General features: G+C 42.3%; 1 protein-coding gene and 1 pseudogene across 1 annotated transcript in view; one reads left to right on the forward strand and one right to left on the reverse strand.

The window, feature by feature from the left end:
* C9 (complement C9) overlaps positions 1-19,364 on the reverse strand; it is a 47,718-nt gene extending 28,354 nt beyond the window's left edge. The window contains exons 1-4 of the mRNA XM_075542645.1: positions 19,276-19,364; positions 10,397-10,502; positions 9,278-9,422; positions 8,879-9,026 (exon numbers count right to left, since the gene is read on the reverse strand). Of these exons, the coding sequence (XP_075398760.1) occupies positions 8,879-9,026; positions 9,278-9,422; positions 10,397-10,502; positions 19,276-19,364 (488 nt within the window). The remainder of the gene's footprint in view (positions 1-8,878; positions 9,027-9,277; positions 9,423-10,396; positions 10,503-19,275) is intronic.
* On the forward strand, positions 19,363-19,671 carry LOC142440756 (NADH dehydrogenase [ubiquinone] 1 beta subcomplex subunit 3 pseudogene; annotated as a pseudogene).
* The last annotated feature ends 499 nt before the right edge of the window (positions 19,672-20,170 follow it).

The raw sequence follows: 20,170 nt of genomic DNA on the forward strand, positions 1-20,170 counted from the left end.
TCACGATGATTTCTATTGGTTTGGATATGAGAATTTTGTTCTCTTTACGTTGACTTACAATCCATCAGGAAGTATATGGTCTTAGATTTTCATTAGCATGTGCTTTAAATCGCCCTTGCTTTCAACAAGCAAGGTTGTGCATTCTGCACACGGAAGGTCAATAAGTCTTCCTCTAAGCCTGATGCTGCACTCTTCTTCCCATAGTCCCGTTGCTTGGTTTATATGCTCACCATGCAGAATGAATAAGTACAGGAATACTTCGGCCATCAAGCTCAACTTGTTCCAAATTTGTGTTCTAACACTAAAAAGTTGAAGAATGGAACATAGGTTTTCCACAGGAATCATGGAAAACCAACTAAATGGTTCTGAGTCCCCAAAATTACACTGATAAATCCATATGGAGGTTTTTACCTTTCTCTCCTATCACTGTCTTAGATATGCTATTGCCATCGAGTTATTTCTGATTTATCCAAATTAACAATAATTTTTCAATCTCTTCGATGGTCTGGGTTCTTTGTTTCATTATTAATGTTTTCACACCTTGTGCTACATTAACTGCTTTCTTTTAAAAAGAAACCAAATTTTTATTTTGCATATTTGTCAAAGAGAAGAGAGAGTTGGGAAATGGACTGATATATTGCCCCCCCAAAAAAAATGTTGATCGTATTCATTCAGCCATGTTGTATTAGCTGCCAAGTCAGACAGCGGTGACCTGATTCAATTTTTGCAATTTCTCCCCCTCTTTATCATGGTTCTCATTGTTGTCCTGTTATCTTTACTGCTGCCATCACTAATTTCCTTGGGAGACGTGGTTACAATATTTTACGCAAATACAATGGGGGGGGAACACAATGACAACTATTTTAACTCAGTAACACGAGCAGTATGTTGTCAGAGTGAGGGCAACGCTTAGACCAAAGCATCTCTCCTTTCTGTCTGCAGGGAACATGAGACACGTGACTCACTCTGGGCCTGAACAGGATTTTGCAAGTTGGATTTTCAGTTCGCCTATTATGCAGTTATGAACAACAGGCAGATTATTGTTTTGATTATTTTACAGTTCAAGTAGCAGAGCGTTCAAGCCTGGACTCACTTGACAGCTGAGTTATCATTATGTAATGAAAGGATACCATCCAGGCGCACACTTTGCCTTATTTTAAACCATGCAGTATTCTCATATTCTGTTTGAATAACCACCTCTTGGTCTACGTACAGGTTCAGGATGAGCACAATGAAATCCCATTGTTTTCAATGCTACCCAGTTTATTTAAATGCACATGGTTGAACACTTTTGCATAGTAAATAAACACAACTAAACATTTTAATGATATTCCTTGCTTTTAGTCAAGATCCATCTACACTTGCTCTTAGCCAAAAGGTCATGAAGCAATCAGCTACAATCCATCTGATGTCAGGAATGATATCCTTCATTTCACAATTTTTCTGAATCTGGTTCAATTTGCCATCCCCCTGCTGATGGGTTGCTGAAAGCATGTTTAAATGGTCTTCAACAGCATTTTATTCGCACGTGATATTAGTGATATTGCTTGATATTTTTGGCATCCTGTTGGGTCACCTTTCTTTGGAATGAGCGTGACTACTGCTCTCCTCTAGTCAGTTATTGGCACAGAGTAGTGAGTGCATCCCGTGCTACATCAGTTTGCAGAAACATTTCAACTAAAATTGAATCAATTCCCGGAGACTTGTTTTTGGCTAACACTTTCAGTACAGTTAAGTTAAAAAAAAAGAGGATGGGCTATTTGGTCCCCCTCTCTCTTATAATGACATCAAGAGCCACCCAGATAGTTCAGGATAATTTTATCATCTAAAAATTTAATTATATCAGCAATTACCCACCCTTCACCACCCCCCCTCCCCCGAAAATTAAAATCCACAGATTTTCTGGGGATAGAAAGTGGACATATCTTTGGGAATCATAGCCTACCACACCACCTACTCTACAAGGCATTACTGCCCAGTTGATGGAGTCATGGTGGTACAGTGGTCACAAAGCGGGCTGCGAGCAGAAAGGACCGCAGTGCAAAGTCACCAGTCTTTCTCCTCTGGGAGTCACACTCTGGGAAACCCACTGGGTCACTAAGAGTCAGAGTCAACTCAATGACAGCAAGCTTGGTTTTGGGGGAGTCCAATGGAGTACTAATGCTTGGGATTATTTCTAGGTTTTTCCACCCCTCAGTAGGATGGGAGAGGTGTGAGGGGTGGATTCTTCTTCTGGAAAGTGCTAGGTAGGTGATTGTAAAAGGGAAGGTCAGAAACGAGAAAGGGCTTCTCAACTTGAATGTCACGAAGCTCCCAGGCACTTACATTTCTCCCTTGCTTGTTTTAGTAATTCATTTGATTGTTGTGGTTGTTGAAAACATGCACAGCAAAGCCTACAGCAATTCAATAATTTCTACAGGCACGACTCAGAGTCATGGTTGAACTGCTCCAACCGTGAAAGCATTCTCACCTCCCTCATCGAATCCTTCCTCCACTGTTCATGTAAGTCCATTGCTCCCCAACCTTTCAATTCAGCCTTTTGAGTGGGTGTTATTCATTGGTTCCCATGGAGATAGTCATGTCAAAGATAGACTGGTCAATTTGATGAAAAACTATGTTTACTTGGAAGCTGAGGGTTTAGAAGTGACTCTTAAAATTGTACCTTTACCTCACCTTGGGCAACCCCTGATATGCGTACCGAGATAAAAAAGTTATTGGTTAGCAGAACCATAGATGGACCCCTTGGTAAGAGCCAGCAGGAAAGCTACAACGAATCAGACCCGCAACGAAGCACAACGAAGGGAGAAATGTTTCAAAACTCTTGATTTGGTTCCACTACTATGGAGACAGACAGTCTAGCCTAGAATGAGCCAACTTTTTGGGCCAAGAAACATGAAAACTTCTCCTGGATAGAATTTCATCGCCTGGGACATTTGAAAAAAAAGAAAGAAAATCTATGTGTTCTTTGGTAGTACTTGGAGATGAGTGTTTTCACACCTGCACCTAGAACCACAAGCAGTTCCAATGTATCAGGTGAACTGGGGAGAAAGTGCTCTCCACGGAAGTGGTGTTAAGCTTGGATCCTGAGAGAGTAATTCCTTGCATATTGTATCTCATTTTCATCTGGTTTGGATTTGTGTTTGTTCAATGAACTGAAGACGGGTAGGGGATTTCCCTAAAACACTTATGGAAAACCTCAGAAGTCTGCAAGACAAAACGCTGAAGCATTTGTTACATAAATGAATTTTCCAAGAGAAAAAATTAAAATGCATCTCTCATGAAGGAAAAATCTTACCCTCATCGTGAGTGTCTGTGGGCTTTCATACGTGAAAGAAACTGATCGTGTGTGACTGTTGATGAAAGGTTTTTGAGATGGAATTATGTAGAGGCAGTGTTTATTCATGTTGCTCTGATTATGACGTTTCGATCCGTATTAAGAATAGTAAATAGATGTTGCTGTTAGGTGCCACCAAATACTAACCTATACACTTCACACAATAGAACTAAACATTGCCTGTTGTTAAGCCATCCTCGCAATTGTTCCTACACCCAGCCTATTGTTGCAGCCACTGTGTCAATCCATCTAATTGAGGGCCTTCCTCTTTTTCACTGCCCCTCCACTTTACCAAATCTGATGTCCTTCTCCAGGGACCAGTTCTCCTGTCCATATGTCCAAATATGAAATCTTGACATCCTGGCGTCTAAGGAGCACTCTGGCCACACTTCTTCCCGGACAAATTTCCTTGTCCCTTGAGCTTTCGATATTCTTCTCCAGCCCCACATTTCAAATGCATTGATTGCTCTGTGATGTTCTCTATTTAGGGTCTGACCTTCGTAGGCATATGCGGCAATTGAAAGTACCATGGCTTGGGTCAGGGAACCTTAGTCCTTACAGGACCGTCCTTGCTTTACAGAACTCTAAAGAAGGCTGGTGCAGCAGATTTACCTAATGCAACCCAGGCTTTGATCTCATGACCGCTGCTTCCATGACCACTGACTGTGGATCCCAGCAAGACAAAATCCTCGACAACTTCACCCTTTCCTCAATTTATCATGATCTTCCCTACTGGTCCAGTTGTAAGGATTGTGGTCTTCCTTATATTCAGTTATAATCCATGCGACGATCCTTGATCTTCATCAGCAAGTGTTTCAAGTCCTCTTCACTGTCAGCAAGCAAGATTGTGTCATCTGCACACCACAGTTGTTAATTAGCCTTCCTCCAATTCTGATACCACATGCTTCTTCATATAAACCAGCTTCTCTATTACTTGCTCAGCATACAGATGGAATAATTATGGTGAGATCTTGCAACCCTGTCACACACCTTTTCTGATTTTAATCCATGCAGTATTCCTGTGTTCATTTACACAACTACCTCTTAATCCCTGTATAAGTTCCTCATGAGCACAATGAACTGTTCTGAAATTCCCATTCTTCTCAAGGTTATCCACAGCTTGTTATGATCCACAGAGTTGAATATCTCACCATAGTCAATAAGACACAAGGAAACATCTTTCTGGTATTCTCTGCCCCTTTTAGCCATGGTCCATCTGATAGGAGCACTGATATATCTCTTGTTCCGTGTCCTCCTCTGAATCAAGACTGACCCTTTAGCAGTTCCCTGTCCGTGTACGGCTATAACCTTTTTTGGATGTCCTTCAGAAAAATGTTACTTGCATTTGATAGCAATGATATTGTTCTATAGCTTGAACATTATTTGGGGCCACCTCTCTTGGCAATGGGTACAAATGTGGATCTCTTCAAGTCAGTTGGCCAAGTAGCTGGCTTCAAAGTTTCCAGGCATAGTCGGGCAAGTACTTCCAGGGCTTCATCATCTTCTTGAAACATCTCGGTTAGTATTTCATTAGTACTGGGAGCCTTGTTTTTGCCTAATTCTTTTATCAACACTGGTTCTCGCTCAGATGCTGCCTCCTGAAATGGTGGACTACTGACACAATGACTTTGTGTATTCTTTCCAATTTCCTCTGATGATTCCTGCACCATTCGATATTTTGCCCCAAAGACTCTTTGAATATTGTAACTAAAGACTAGAATTGTTTCCTGAGTTCTTTCAGTTTCAGGTAGGCTGAGTGTATTCTTCACTTTTAGTTTTCTAACGTGATGTCTTTGCACATTTCATTATGATCTTTGACTTTATCTTCTCATGCTGCTGTTTGAAATTTCTGTTCACCCCTTTGTCTTCCTCCTTCCTCACATTTCCTTTAGCTACTCTATGATCAAGAGCACATTTCAGTGTCTCTTTTGACATCCACTTTGATATTTTTTCCTTTCCTGCCTTTTTAATGGCCTTTTGCTTTTTTAACGAACACTGGTCTTGATGTCCTCCCACAGTTCATTGCATCTTCTATCAGTGCTCAGTGCCTCAAATCTGTTCTTGAGATGTCTTCAAGATTCAGGTGATATATATATATATATATAGAAAGTTGTATTTTGGTTCTTGTGGACTTTTCCTAATTTTCTTCAACTTTGACCTGAACTTACATATGAGCTACTGATAGCCTGTTGCAGTCAGCCCCTGGTCTCCATTGAGTTGCTGATATTGAGCTTATCCATCTTCTCTTTCCACAGATACAGTCGATTTGATTTCTGTGTATTTCACATGAAAAATCCATATGTATTGTGTTATATTGTTCAACAACTTTTTGTGTTGTTGAAAAGATATTTGCTATGAACAAGGAGTTGGTCCTGCAAATAACAGGCGTGTTGATTGGATTTCCTTGAAGGCAGATAGATATAATTTGACCATAGACAGCATGGACTTCACGTTTGGCTTTGCTATGTCCATTTTGAAAATGAATGTCACCCTATTGCCCTTGATTGTGTTATTTTTCAGCACAGTAAATCACATTATTTTCTGATTCAAAATGGCCAATATCAGTCCGTTTCAGACCACCAATGTCTAGGGTATTGATTGTTATGTGTTTCATTTCTTTGATGACTTCCAATTTTTCTAAATTCATATTTGGTGCATTCTAAGTTCTGGTCATTAGCAGGCTTTCGCAGCTGTTTCCCTTTACCTTGAGTTGTGCTCCGTCAGCATAAAAAGATCCTGAAATTTCCACTCCCACAGGCTTACATCGTTCTTGTCACCATGGTGACTCCACTCTGAGAAATCAGTTTTTCTCAGTCACACTTCCAGTTCTCTTGGACCCAAGAGGCCCCTCTCTGACACTATCTCCCACAGAGCAGTATCTGATGATGTTTGACAGCAATGTGCACATTTCCCAGCAGCAACTTCCTCCAACGTGGGCAGTTTTTCTCCTGTGCTTAGTCTAGAATCTCTGCTAAAATCTGTTCACTTTGAGTGACGCTGTTAGCCTTTGAACTACCAGTGACATAGCTTCCACTAACACGCAAGTCTCCACAGCACCACAAACGGGCGGACAAGTCATGGAGGAAATAGATAACCAACAGTAATGTTGCAAATAATATAGATAATTAAAAAAATGCTTTACAACCTCTACTCACTATTTAATCATACTATTATTCTATCCACCAATTTTCAAATGGCTGCATCATAAGAGAGACATTCAATTTTTCATTATTTTAAAGATTCATTATGCTTTGAACTTAAAGTGTTGATTGTTAGACTTTTATTATTGTGGAAGTGATATTGGAGTTGAGGGGCAAGAGGAAAGATAGGTGGCATGGTGGGAAAAATGTCCTTCTCATAGAAGATTGATTTGACTTCTGTAACAAACAAGTAACAGAACCTTATTTATTTCACACAGTGCATATGTCTGAAATGCATATCACACTTCACTCTTGCTCCTGGGTCATGCAAATGATTTGTATACTTGTACTTGGCTCATCATGGAAAGGTTGTCCGAAAACCACTCTCTCTAAGTCTCTGTTATGGAGTGATTTGTGTTGCACTAAAAATATAGCTTTTGGTCCTAATCCTTGTACCTGGGCATGTGACCCTGTTTGGAAACAGAATCTTTGAACAACATGCCAAAATGGAGTGGAGTGGGTCACAATCCTCCCTGGCTATTCTTTAGAAAAGAGAAGAGATAGAGAGCTGGGGAGACAGAGGAAACATGTCATGTGCCCTGACAGCTTTAAGCCAAGGAATGCCTATACCTCCCAGCAACTAGGTCAGCGGCACAGGACAAAGTCTCCCTCAGAGCCTCGGGAGTACCAGTATGGCCAGCAGACCAGCTTTCAGAAGTGAAAGACAATAAACTTCTGTTCTTCTCGACCCCCAGTTTGTGGCATTTTGTTATGGCAGCCCTAGCAAATGAATACTGTCTGTCCGCCTTGTTCATACTATCCCCCTCATCTTCTTTCTCTTCTCCAATCCCAACCCTGCCCCTGAATTTCTTTCCAGACACTTAATAATGATCTTAACTGAAATGGATTCATAGTGTTTTCCATATCCTAACTGATGTGAATCGGCAGTGTTTTATAGTCACAGAAAACATTTATTAAACATAGAAAACATCCTCATTTTGATGGTTGTGATATTGTGCCATCCAGTCAATGCTGACTTATTGAGTCCCATCAGAACAGACGGGAACTTCCTCCAAGGCTTTCCAAGCTTGCGGTGTTTACAGGAGTAGATTGCCAGGCCTTTTGTCCCAAAGAACAGCTGGTAGGTTTGAACTGCTGACCTTTGGGTTAGCAGCCAAGGGATTTACCATGGTGTTCCTAAGGCTCCCTACATGCTCATGAACCAATTTGTTAATTTATTCACTGATTTATAAATATAAATAGATACCAAGGAAGTATTGAACATGAATTATGAATTGGAGACACAGGACCTGAGAATGAAGAAACACATGGCATTATAAGTGATGAAATACACCCATGTGCCATCTCTGCCAATATAGCACCAGATAGAGGAACAGCTAGAGCTCTGCTGAGCCAATTTGCCACTTGGCCACGATCTCTACATTTTGTAAGGAAGATGAGTGAAACTTCAGCTTTCAAAACCATCATCTTCAACAGCACAACTGCTTCCCCTGATTCCATTCTCTGGGATCAACTCTAAAAAGCTGGAACTTATAACAAGATATGCCAAACTTCAGCCAAACTCACTGCCATCGTGCCAATTATGATGCCTAGTGACCATATAGAACAGGGTAGAACTGCCCCTGTGAGTTTCTGAGACCATACTGTTTACAGGAGTAGAAAGCCCTGACTTTCTCCCTCAGATCATGGGCTGGATTCAAACTTCTAACCTTGCAGTTAGCACCCCAGTGCAAAACTACTATGCCACCAGGGCTCCTATAACACGGTCTAAACCAAACCAAACTCACTTCCATTGAATCAGTGCTCACTCATAGCAACCACCTATGGGTTTCTAAGACTGCAACTTTATGGGAGTAGAAAGCCTGGTCTTTCTTCTGCAGAGCTGCTGGTGATTGGTAACTGCTAACCGTACTGATCACAGCCCAACATGTAAGTACGACACCACCAGGGCTCCCCAGATAATATAGTATAGATCCAGCGGAGGGGTCCCTAGAAGATAGTCTTCCTACTAACTTAAGCATTTGGGTTGAATTGCTGGTCCTGTTACTGACAATTCAATGTCAAATGTTATCATGTCATTTTAGCATTGCTATTATCATTTAAAAGGTCCTAAGTGAGAGGTGTCATCTCCTACTGGCCTCAGATGCATTTGCCATATCTTCTAACAGTCTATTACCCCAAGCTCTACTGAAGCCCGCCAATTGGTCCTGATCACCCTGAGATAGCTAAGCAGCGTGAATTCTCTTTCAAATTCAGAGGCAAGTCAAACAGAATGCAGACCCACAGGCCGCTTTCTGTGCCAGCTCAAAGTCTATAGCCATGGGAGAAATAGAGGTAATTGATTCCTCATTTTCCTCTAGAAACATTCATATGGCATACCGACCCAAAGCCTGCTGTGCGTGCCAGCTCAGACTCTTCCACCGCTCTGTTGCGGCAAGGGAGACGGGGATCGTTTTCACAATCATCTTCATCTGAAAAGTCTCCGCAGTCATTGTCACCGTTACACAGAAGCCGTCTCTTTATGCACCTGCCTGCAACGACAATCAGGAGAGTCACAGCGTGGCTACATCATATGCTCTGTTTCTCTTTCTAAAGCAAAGATGGGAAGGCTCAGGTAGATACATAACAATTATTTTGAGAGCATATGTACAGGGCTTTTTGGGGGGAGGTGGACAGACCCATTCCCCACTTGGTAATATGAGTGTCTACATGCATATTTATTTATTCTTGTTCACGTGTTCAAAGAAAGACCCAAGAGGAACCAGGTGATTGCAAGTCTTACCTGTGCCACACTTAAAGTCATTTCCACAGTCATCCTCAGCATCTTCACAGGGCTCCGTGGGCACACATTGTCTTCTGTCTCCCACAGAATCCAAGCAACTCTTCCCATTAAACTGGCCAAAGACCTCGATGCTCCTTGAACGGAACTGCATAAGACCAGCTGGAAAGATTAGTGTTTCTAACGCCAAACACGGATCACGATGGAAAATTGCATGCATGCCACCCAAACCCAAATAGCGCAAAGGTTTTCTCAGATGGCAGCGGGAAAAGTAACCCCTCGTCTTGTTGGCAAGTGGAGATCGATTTGTGGTGATCCCATCCGTGCCAGAGTGGAACTGTGTCTGGTAGGCTTTCCAATGGCCAGAGTCTAATGCTGAAGGGCTTAGCTGCCAACCTAAAGGCTCGTGACTTAAACCCACCTAGTGATCTGCTCCCACGGAGGTGACAGCCAAGAAAACGCTGCAATTAAAAACAGACTTGACAGCATCTGACAATAGCAATAATACGGAGGTAGACGGTCTCTTTCCAAATAAGCAGTTCTTTCACTGCATTCCTGCGGATTTTAATGGTCAATCATTTACTTAAAAGCCAAGCAGAACTTTTCGTTGGGTCTCCCTGAACCAGAGACGACTGACTGGATGACAGCTATCAATAACAACAACAGTGAATGCTGCTTTAAGTGATGCTTCACAACCCACGCTTTGCCGTCACCTCATACAGAAACTGGTTACTACTGACACGCGTACTCTATTTCTTGCCACATTCAGATTTCCCTACACTTAGATGTTTCTCTCTGGGCTTGGAGTCATTGGGAGGACTCACTGCCTCATAATCATCTCCCTGTTGTGCAGAAGCCTCCACAATGCAGTTTCCACTTGGAAACCAAAAAACCATCCCCAATCCACTGCTATCCAGCTGACTTAGACTCATGGTAACCGTATGTGGGGTTTCTGAGACTCTGTGAACTGATTTTACAGGTGTAGACAGCCAAGTTCAGGAAGACTCCACTCTCCCTTGGATGACTAGTGGGTTTGAATCACTGACCTTGTGGCTAGCAGTCCAAATCTTCCCCAACAGCACCACCAGGGAAGGGTCAAGGGGACTGGAGGTGAAGACTTACCATTTGTTTGAGGCAAGGGTCACATGGTGACCATTCACTCCAGTCGCTCATTCTGCAGTCTATGGAGGACAGAGTCTCACTTCCTTGGATTGTCTCTGAGGAGTAACTAAGAGGACAAAGGATACCTTTGTGATGGTTGTACTGTGTGCTTATCTCTGAGAAGTCTTTGTAAATCAATTTCATTTATTTACCACCTTTCACTTCCCAAGTTATTCCTTTTCTACTACATCTCTCCTGTGAGACTTGGTCACATGTCATTCTGTATTCTCAACCTGTCCCGTTTAATTCTTATTCTATTGTTACTTAAATTCAGCAAAGGAACAGCAACACCAACGTTGATGAGGAAAAGGAGCACAACATGCTGCTAGGTGTCCACACTGACTGATCTTACATCTCGAATCGGCTTCCGAGCAAGCTGAACCTAAAAACTGTGTAGATTTTGCTAGAAAGTCACACCAAGCCTCGAGCCACCCGGTTCTGCGGCAAATTCAAGCCATCCATCTCAGCCTTTCCGTCCTCAAACACCAGTTCCTGTGGAGCTGATTTCAACTCACGTCGATCCCAAGTGGCAGATAGAAGTGTGCTTAGTTGAGTTTTTGTTGTTGGACGCAGTGGACTCGGCTCTGATTGACAATAACATAACACGGTACACGGGAAGCAGACACAGCCCAGGGCTGTGCTATTCTCACTATAGTTGCTGTGTTCGGGCCCCTTGCCATTGTGTCAGCCCCTGTGTCCATCCGTCTTGTTGAGGACCTTCTCCTTTGTTATTGACTCTCTACCAAGCACGATGCTCTTTCCCAGGGATTGATTGGTCTGATCCACTTTCTCTTCCAAAGGGCGTCTGGGTGGGCTTGAGCCACTGCCCTCTGAGGTGAGCACATGAACTGTCTGTTCCACCCAGAGACTTCTAGGCGCAAACACCTCATAAACCCAGCTTTCCAACTGATGCCTCTTAATTCCTAAACCGAGTGCCTTTCCACTCCCCACTTCACTTTGGGGCTAATTCCAGATCTTTCTGAATTTTCATGCCACAGATCTGGCACTTATGACTCCTCTCCTTCCCCAGACTTAAGGTTCAACGGGACCTGTCTAGCTTTGAATGATTGTTCCCTTCCAGGATCATCCTTTGGCTTCAATGTCACCTTTGATAATTTATTCAATATCAGGGGGGAAAAAGAACAGAATCACCACGTGCACATCCTATAAAATTTCTTCTTCCGTGTATCTGAACTTGTATCTATCGATCCCTTTCACAGTGAAGGCATTCACACAGGAGGCACTACTAGGCAAAATGAATCCTGAGCTCAAGCTCTAGACCCCAGTTCCTCTTTTGGACTATGGCCAAATAGATATTTCCTTTACTGAAACGCTGCTTCAGAACCACTTCCTTTCCATTTGTAACCAAATGGACTGCAATCTCTGACATCAGATATAAAGAAACAAAAAAAACCCCACTCTTCTTGGAATCCGTATTTTCTTCCTATGACTCTTATCTCCCTCCTTCTCTTAAAAACCCTTACTAAAATAATTTTATTAACAGATTGTTTCTCTCTCATCAAAAAGAAAACACCTGAACTCTTGCAACTCTTCTCTCAAGACTACTTGTTGCAGATGCTCTCGCCTTTTGACTCAGGTTTCTTGGAAAAAAAGTATTTTTTTTGCCATTGGTTTCCCTTCCTGACTTCCTAACCCTGGCTTATGGCTCCTGTCCGACCATCAGTGTCTTGACAAAGCCAACTGATGACTTCCATGTCACTCACCACCTTTGGCTCCTCCTTTTCTTGTTGGCTTCTTCATAATGGTTTACATGGTTGGCTGGCTTTGCTTTTAAAAGCCCTCTTTTCCCTTGGTCTGCATATATTAGTCTTCCTTCATTTTATGTGTCTTCTCGGCCCAGTCCTTCCTCATGTCCTGTACAAGTCCCTCTTCTGATAGTCTCTAAAATGCTATTTATCCTCAACATCAGCCATTGGATATATTTCTTCCCCACAAAGTTCCCCACACAGGAATTTAATTTTTATGTATATGCTAATGATTAAGCTCCAGTCCAGATGCTGCTCCAGCATTTTAAACTCTTGGACACAATTCTCAATGGAACATCTGCCCTAGGATGTCTTCATGACTTGCTGAACTAAAGGCATTAAAAAAAACATGCAAAAATTGCCCTCCTAAATTATTTTTTCTCTTCTTATGAACTTTCTCTTCTCTCTGTCTTTAATATTATGGCTGCCCTAACTAGAAGCCTGGAATCTGTATATCCATAGCTCTTAAAGCCATCTATCACTTTTCACCTCTTGCAAACATTTCTCTGATCCATGGTATCATTTTACCACTCCTAGATAACAAACAATATTTCTTTCTAATCCACTTTCTATAAGACCCCCTTAATGCATTATTATGTTGGGGTAGCTTGTGGCAATCTAGCTCATCAAGACTCTTGGGAGTGGTGGGGTAAAAGGCGATGTCAAGGAGTCCAGGAAGGAAAAGAATATTTGGACACAGATTGTAGAAACAATTGTACAATACTGCCTGACGTGAGTGAACTGTGAAATGGTATGACATATGTATTAACTCCAAATTAATAATCAATTAAAAGAAAGATACTGATAGTGTAAGGTGAAAAAGATTATTAAGTAGTGCAAATTTGTTCACATGAATATGTACATTTATATTCACCGAATTAAAATATATAGAAATGTAAAAATTAATACTCAATTAAAATAAAACAATAAACATAGTTTTTAGTTCTTATAAAAGACTCTTCTCTGAAGACAGCCGTGTGTGTAAGCAAATGTGGTGAAGAAAGCTGATGGTGCCCGGCTATCAAAAAAAGATATAGCGTCTGGGGTCTTAAAGGCTTGAAGGCAAATAAGCGGCCATCTAGCTCAGAAGCAACAAAGCCCACAGAGAAGAAGCACACGGCCTAAGCGAATACAAGGTGTTGAATGGACCATGTAGCAGATACAAAGGAACAAAAACAATCATTGTGTGATCACCTTCCTCACATAATTGCTGAAGACGAAAGTGTGCATAAGCAAGTGTGGTGAAGAAGGCTGATGGTGCCAGGCTACTGAGAGATATAGCGTCTGGGGACTTAAAGGCTTGAAAGCAAACAAGTGGCCATCTAGCCCAGAAGCAACCGAGCCCACACGGAAGCAGCACACCAACATAGGTGACCATGAAGGACAGAGGAGACCAGGTCTCCAACAACAAAGGTGGGGTGGTGGTGAGAATCACATCACCGTGAAAGAGGGAGAGTGCATGATGGGGACCCAATGCCCACCTGTAGACAGCTGGACACCCCTTCCAGAGGGGTAGTGAGGAGGAGATGGGCCACTCAGGGTTCAGTGTAGCAACAATGAAACTCAAAACCTTCCTCTAGTTCCTGAACGCTTCCTCCCCTCCCAATCATCATGACCCCAATTCTACCTTGCCTTGCGGACCTGGTTATACCAGAGGATGTACAGCGGTGCAGTGGGGATATGGAGGCACAGGGAATCTAGGACAGACGAACCCCTCAACACCAGTGGTGGGAGTGGTGACACCAGGAGGGAAGGGCATGTAGAAAGGGAGAACCGATCTCGGAGATCTATGTGTAACCTCCTCTCTGGGAGATTGGCAAGGGGGAGGCGGGTGAGGGGAGACGCCGGGGAGTGTAAGATAAGATATAATAATTATTTATAAACTATCAAGGGACCAGGGGTGGGATCAGGGAGGGAGGGGGATGGGGGGAAAAAAAGGGAAACCGAGCTGATTCCAGGAACCCAAGTGGAAGGTGAATTATGAGAGTGACGAGTGCAACGAATGTATAAGGGTGCTTTGCTCAATTGATGTATGTACAGATTGTGATAAGAGCCTTATGAGCCCCAATAAAAAGATTAAAAAAAAAAAAGACTCTTCTCTTACTTTAGTGTAATTTCTCCTCCAAAACTGCCTATTTTTCCAGCTCATATCTTAGTTGAAATAAGCTAAAAGGTCACATTTTATTCTATAATCTCTACATGTAATAACTTCATGTTTGGCTATTTTGAGGGATTTTTCATAGTTGATGCACGTCAATTGGACAACATAGTTTTGACCCACATCTATTTAAAGCTTATCATATCGTGCTGAGATGTCAAACTAGGCAAGCACTAACTGAGATTGTCTTCTAATATCTGGCCGTTTTAGCTCCATTGTGCTAGGAATCTGGCACAGGTACACCAAAGCCAGTATTCGTGAGCATCATTAGGTGCAAAGAACAAGTTCCGTGGTTTCGAATGAGCGCGCTACATTCCTACGAAGAAAGAACATTGCCCTTGGATGTCGCCTTCTCTCTTTCCTTCACCCTCAGCGACCAGCCGTTCCCAGGCCCTGCAACTCCCCAGGCAGATCATCGTTTCTAACTCAGGGGAGGCCTATGTAGGACATTGGCCACCAGCCTCTCACCCTGCTGAGCCATTAGGTGGAAGGTGAAGTGTTTGTAAAGCACTTTCTGGATTCTTAGTTAAAATGTGTGGATCAAGTAAAATATATCACCAAGGGTTTTAGTCGTAGCTTGAGGGTCACTACCCGGATCAAAAGGATGTCCATCAACACAGCAGGAGGCCCAACTCGAGCCAGAAGCCCATTAACTGGAGGGCCACTGATGCATGCCTTGTCCCGCCACCCCGCCATGAGGAGAAGTGTCCGGCCTTCAAACTGAAACCCAGAGAGCAGCTCACACGCCAGGACACTTTTGGGGCAGGCCCAGGCAGGAAAACACCTGCTGCAGGATGGAATTCTTTTGTCAATAAATAAGACAACATGGCTCCTTTGAGTGGAGAAATATAAGCTCATGAGGCCTGTATTCTTAACCCATGGACCAGCCAGTTTATTTAGATCACAGAATTCATCAAGAGAGAAAGATGATATAATAGCAGTGCCCAATACTGTACTTTTTTTTTTGCAAGACCTTTCCTGATTTCCCATGCAGGAGCCCAGGGACCATAATTGAAAGTCAGCAATTAGAACCACCCGCTAGTCTGTGGGAGAAAAGACCTGGAAAATTTTTCTGTAGTGATTCCCTGTTGAGTTGATTCTGTTTTGTAGCAATCCTACAGGACAGATTAGAACTGCCTCATAGGGGTTTTGGAAGAAGTACATCTAGAATGGATACATCTAGAAAGGCAAGGACGGTGAGATTTTTATCTCACGTACTGTGGACATGTTGTCAGGAGAGGCCGGTCCCTGGAGAAGGACATCCTGTTCAGTAAAATAGAAACTCCAAACCAAACTCACTGCCATTGAGTCAATTGTGGCTTATAGCAATCCTAACGGTCAAGGTAGAACTGCCCCTGCATTTCCAAGACTGTAACTGTTTACATGAGTAGAAAGTCCCATCTTTCTCCCACAGAGCAGATGGTGGTTTTGAACTTTTGACCTTGAGGGTCACAGTCCAACATGTAACCACTATGCTGCCAAGGTCCCTGGTAAAATAGAAGGACAGCGAAAAAGAGGAAGGACTTCTACAAGATGAATTGACATAATGGGCTGCAACAATGTGCTCAAACTTACGAACAATGGTGAGTTTGGGGCAATATGCTGTTGTGTTGTGCATAAGATCGCTATGAGTTGGAAATGACGTGGCACCCAATGACAACGGGGTTTTTAAGGCTGTGAATCTTTGCAGAAGCAGATCCTCACAGCATTCTTCCCAGGATCAGCAGGTGGATTGGAACCACCAACCTTTTGGTTATCAATTGAGTGTTTAACCACTGCACACCACCAGGGTAATTCTACATAAGTCTTAAAACCCAGATGGCCCACAGGGCAGTTCTTCTCTCTGTCAAATAGGGTTACTAAGAGTTGAGACTCACCCATCAGGACACAAAAGCCCCCATGATGTCCCAAATCCTAAGAGCATCTTTCATGTGCCTCCAGTGAGCTGACATTTGACAACATCTGTTGTGCTAGAAACTGTTCTGGTAGTTGAGGTAATTCCTTCACCAAATTTCAGTGCATGAAGCCAATGCATAAATGGAAAGATTGGGCTTTGTTTGTGCATGTCTCTATCAGTATAGCAGGTTTCTGTTTAGACTACTGTTCACTTATTTGCATTTCTCATTTGACTGTAAGCCCATTGAGGACAGGATCCTTAGTGTCAAGGTCAGCATTATATTGCAGCTGTTCTACATTGCCTAACTCAGGTTACAAACTCAGTATGTGTTGGCTGTATTCAACCTATGACTCAACAAAAAAATTACTTATAATCATTGATAAGTAAATAGTTGTTAAATTACACGATTGTTGTAGTTGTTGTTGTTGTTGTTGTTGTTGTTAGGTGCCATCCAGTAACCCATGTCAACCCTATGCACAACAGAATGAGACCCCTCCCTGTCCTCAGACATCCTCATAGTTGTTCGTGTGTCTGAGCCCATTGTTGCAGTCACGGTGTCAATCCATCTCCTCCAGGGCCTTCCTCGATATTGCTGCACTTCCATTTTACCAAGCATGATGCCCTTCTCCAGGGACTGGTCTCTTTTGACAACATGTCCAAAGTATTGAATGTAGAAAGCAAAAATATATGAACACAAAACCAAGGAAGGAGGAGAAACAATGACACTGTGGCTATCTTTGTTTAATACCTCAAGTCAGCTTTTTGATGAATAAATTTGAGTTTTATTTCAGATTTCCGAGTTACATTTAATTAATATAGATTGAATAAACTAGCTCCCTATAAGTAGATTCTAACTCATGATGATTCCATGTGTATCAACATAGAAATGTACTTCATAGAATTTTCAATGGCTGATTTCTGGGAAATAAATTGCCAGTACTTTTTTTCCCAAGAATCCTCTGGGTGGTCCTGAACCTCCAGACTTTTGGTTAACAGCTGAGTGAGTTTGCACCACAAACCAAAAAATCCCATAGTCATTGAGTCATTTGTGACTTACAGTAACCTTATAGGATACCGTAGAATTGTACATTACTGAGACTGCAAATCTTTATAGAAACAAATCTAGTGACATTCATGTATGTGTAAGAAACAGCTTTATATCAAGAAGTAATTGTATATCAGGAAAACATCCAAGCCCAGTTCAACTAAAGTCCATAAGTCCAATACTAGTCCCTAAGTCCCTCTTCAGACTCACACAGCCACAAGCAATGGTACAAAATGCAGGAAGATCCCAGGCAGTGGTGAACGGTCTTGTGGATCCAATAACAGTGGCAGCATCAAAGGCTGGTGCAGGTCTCAGCGTGGCTCTTCAACAGGAAGGTGCAGGCAAAGCGAGGAAGGGGCCTGCCTTCAGAGATCCATTTATCTCAGTGGCACTTCCAAATAAGGCCATGAAGCTGAGACCTGATTGGCAAGCTAAACTCTGCCTGTATCTTCTTACAGGTGCCATGTTGGCACCAATGAAAACTAAGACACAAAAACTGTCACAGTCCACACCTTGCCAATTAGGCATTTGTAGATAATTCTTTAGCCATGTATCATTTTTAGGGAAAGGGAAATAGTAGAGTCATATTTTGCATAAAACAAAAATGCATACAACTAAAAATGCGCCAGCCCCATTTAAACACACTATTCTATAAGTGAACTAAACCAGAGTATTCTATGCCTAACATTGCAGTTATGCGAACACCTACACCTTAATCCTGTAATCCTATGAACATATTCACCCACCCGTGAACATTTGTAAGCCAGCCACTCCATTGCCATCTAATTTTGACCCTGCCCATTTATATCAGCCCAGTGCTTTGAGGAGACAAGCATGTTCTTTGATGTGGAAAACCTTCATATCAAAGTCCATGGATGTGGACCTTGTGAGTCTGCATCCATAAGTAAAGTCAAATGAGGACAGGCCATCCATAACATCAGAAGCAATATACACCAGTTCACAGGCTCAAAAATGTTATCTTCATTTGCTTGGGTTCTGGGCAACTCAATGTGGGCCACCTCACTTAACCTCTCCAGGGTGACCATTGGTCACTTCACCTTTCAACCTTGTAGAACCAATGGCGGTGGAAGCATCATAGCACTGGTACAGGTCTCAACATGGCCTGTCAACAGGAAGGCCCAGGCAGAGAGAGAGTGGTCTGCTACCACAGAGCCATTTATCTCAGTGGCACCTCAAAACGAGGTCATCTGCAACCTGATTGACAGGCTAACCTCAACCCATATCTTCTTACAGGTCGTGTCAGCACAAGAAAACCTAACCATCACAAACAGATAGCCTTCTCCTTCTCCCTCAAAGTGGTTGGTGGGTTCGAACTACCAACCTGGTGTTGAACAACCTAACAATTAACCCACTGAGCCACCAGAACTGCTTGAACCTCATAGAAATAAAATAATATGAGTGCTTAGTTTGTGTCTTCCAGAACTGAACCATTAGACAATGTCATGATAAATGAGAAAATATTGAAGTTGTCAAGGATTCCATTCGACTTGAATTGATGATCATTGCTCACAAAAGCAGAGGTGAAGGGGTAAAACATAATGTTGTATGGTGACAGCTAAGCAAACGGGGAAGTAAATAAGGAAGACCAGAGAAAAGTTGATGCATTTAAATTATAATGTTGATGAAAAGTAAGGAAAATCATGTGGGCTGTCAGAATAACAAACAATTCTATTTTGAAAGAAATACAACCAGAATGCTCTTTAGGAGCAAGTGTTGGGAGACTTGGTCTCATACTTTGGTTAGGTTATTGGGAGGGACAAGCCCCTGGAAAAGGACATCACTCTTGATGAAGTAGAGGAATATGGGCCTAAACAGTGGCTGTAACTGTGGACTCAAACAGAGTACCAATTGGGAAGATGGTCCAGGACGAGGCAAAATTTTATTCTGTTGTATGTAGGACCGCTGGGTCAGAACTGACTCCAAAGCACCTAAAAACAACAACAACATGACAACTTCCGCTTCCGGTTGGGTTCTCGCTGGAAGATTAAATTTTGAATATCCTGAGAGGTCAGATTGCCGTCAGTATCTCTTCCTGTAGACATGGCCCCTGGACATGGACATGGACATGGACATGAACATGGCCATCATAAAATGGAACTTCCAGATTATAGACAGTGGAAGATAGAAGGGACACCATTAGAAATTGTCCAGGAGAAGCTGGCTGCACAGGGACTAAGAGATCCATGGGACTGCAATGAAGCTTGGAGATACATGGGTGGATTTGCAAACAATGTTTCCTTTCTTGGTGCAATATTAAAAGGATTCAAATGGGGATTTGCTGCCTTCGTGATAGTTGCAGGGGCTGAATATTTCCTGGAGTCCCCGCATAAAGATAAGAAGGATCACTGAAGCTAGTTCCTGGAAATCGATTAGTGACTTCTTAATCTATTATAGAAATAAGATACCTATACCATAACCTCCTTCTCAGTGTGTTTGTTCACTAAATAAAACAAGTAAGATGCCATAAAATTACCCAAAAAAAACCACCACAGCAGTTTATGTCAGTAACATTTTTAAGTCTTCACACACGTTATCTTTTCTTGCATTAGCTCTGTGAGTTATCTACTAGTATTTTAGTACAAGTTTAAAGATGAAGACAAGATACAGAGAGGGTAGGTAATTTTTCTCAGGCTACATTACAAGTAGTCAGTGGCAAGATTGGGATTCAAACGCAGGCAATGTCTTTTCAGAACACCAAACCAAACCTACTGTCATGTAATAGATTGAGAGAGCAGAAATCTTCATGAGGGCAGTCTGTCTTTCTCCCACGGAGCAGTTGGTGGATTTTGAAAAACACGCCAGTTGGTGGATATATGAAAAACACGCCATGTATGTTGTTGTTCTTAAT

The sequence above is a fragment of the Tenrec ecaudatus genome, chromosome 2 (genome assembly GCF_050624435.1).
Source record: "Tenrec ecaudatus isolate mTenEca1 chromosome 2, mTenEca1.hap1, whole genome shotgun sequence".
NCBI lineage: Eukaryota > Metazoa > Chordata > Mammalia > Afrosoricida > Tenrecidae > Tenrec > Tenrec ecaudatus.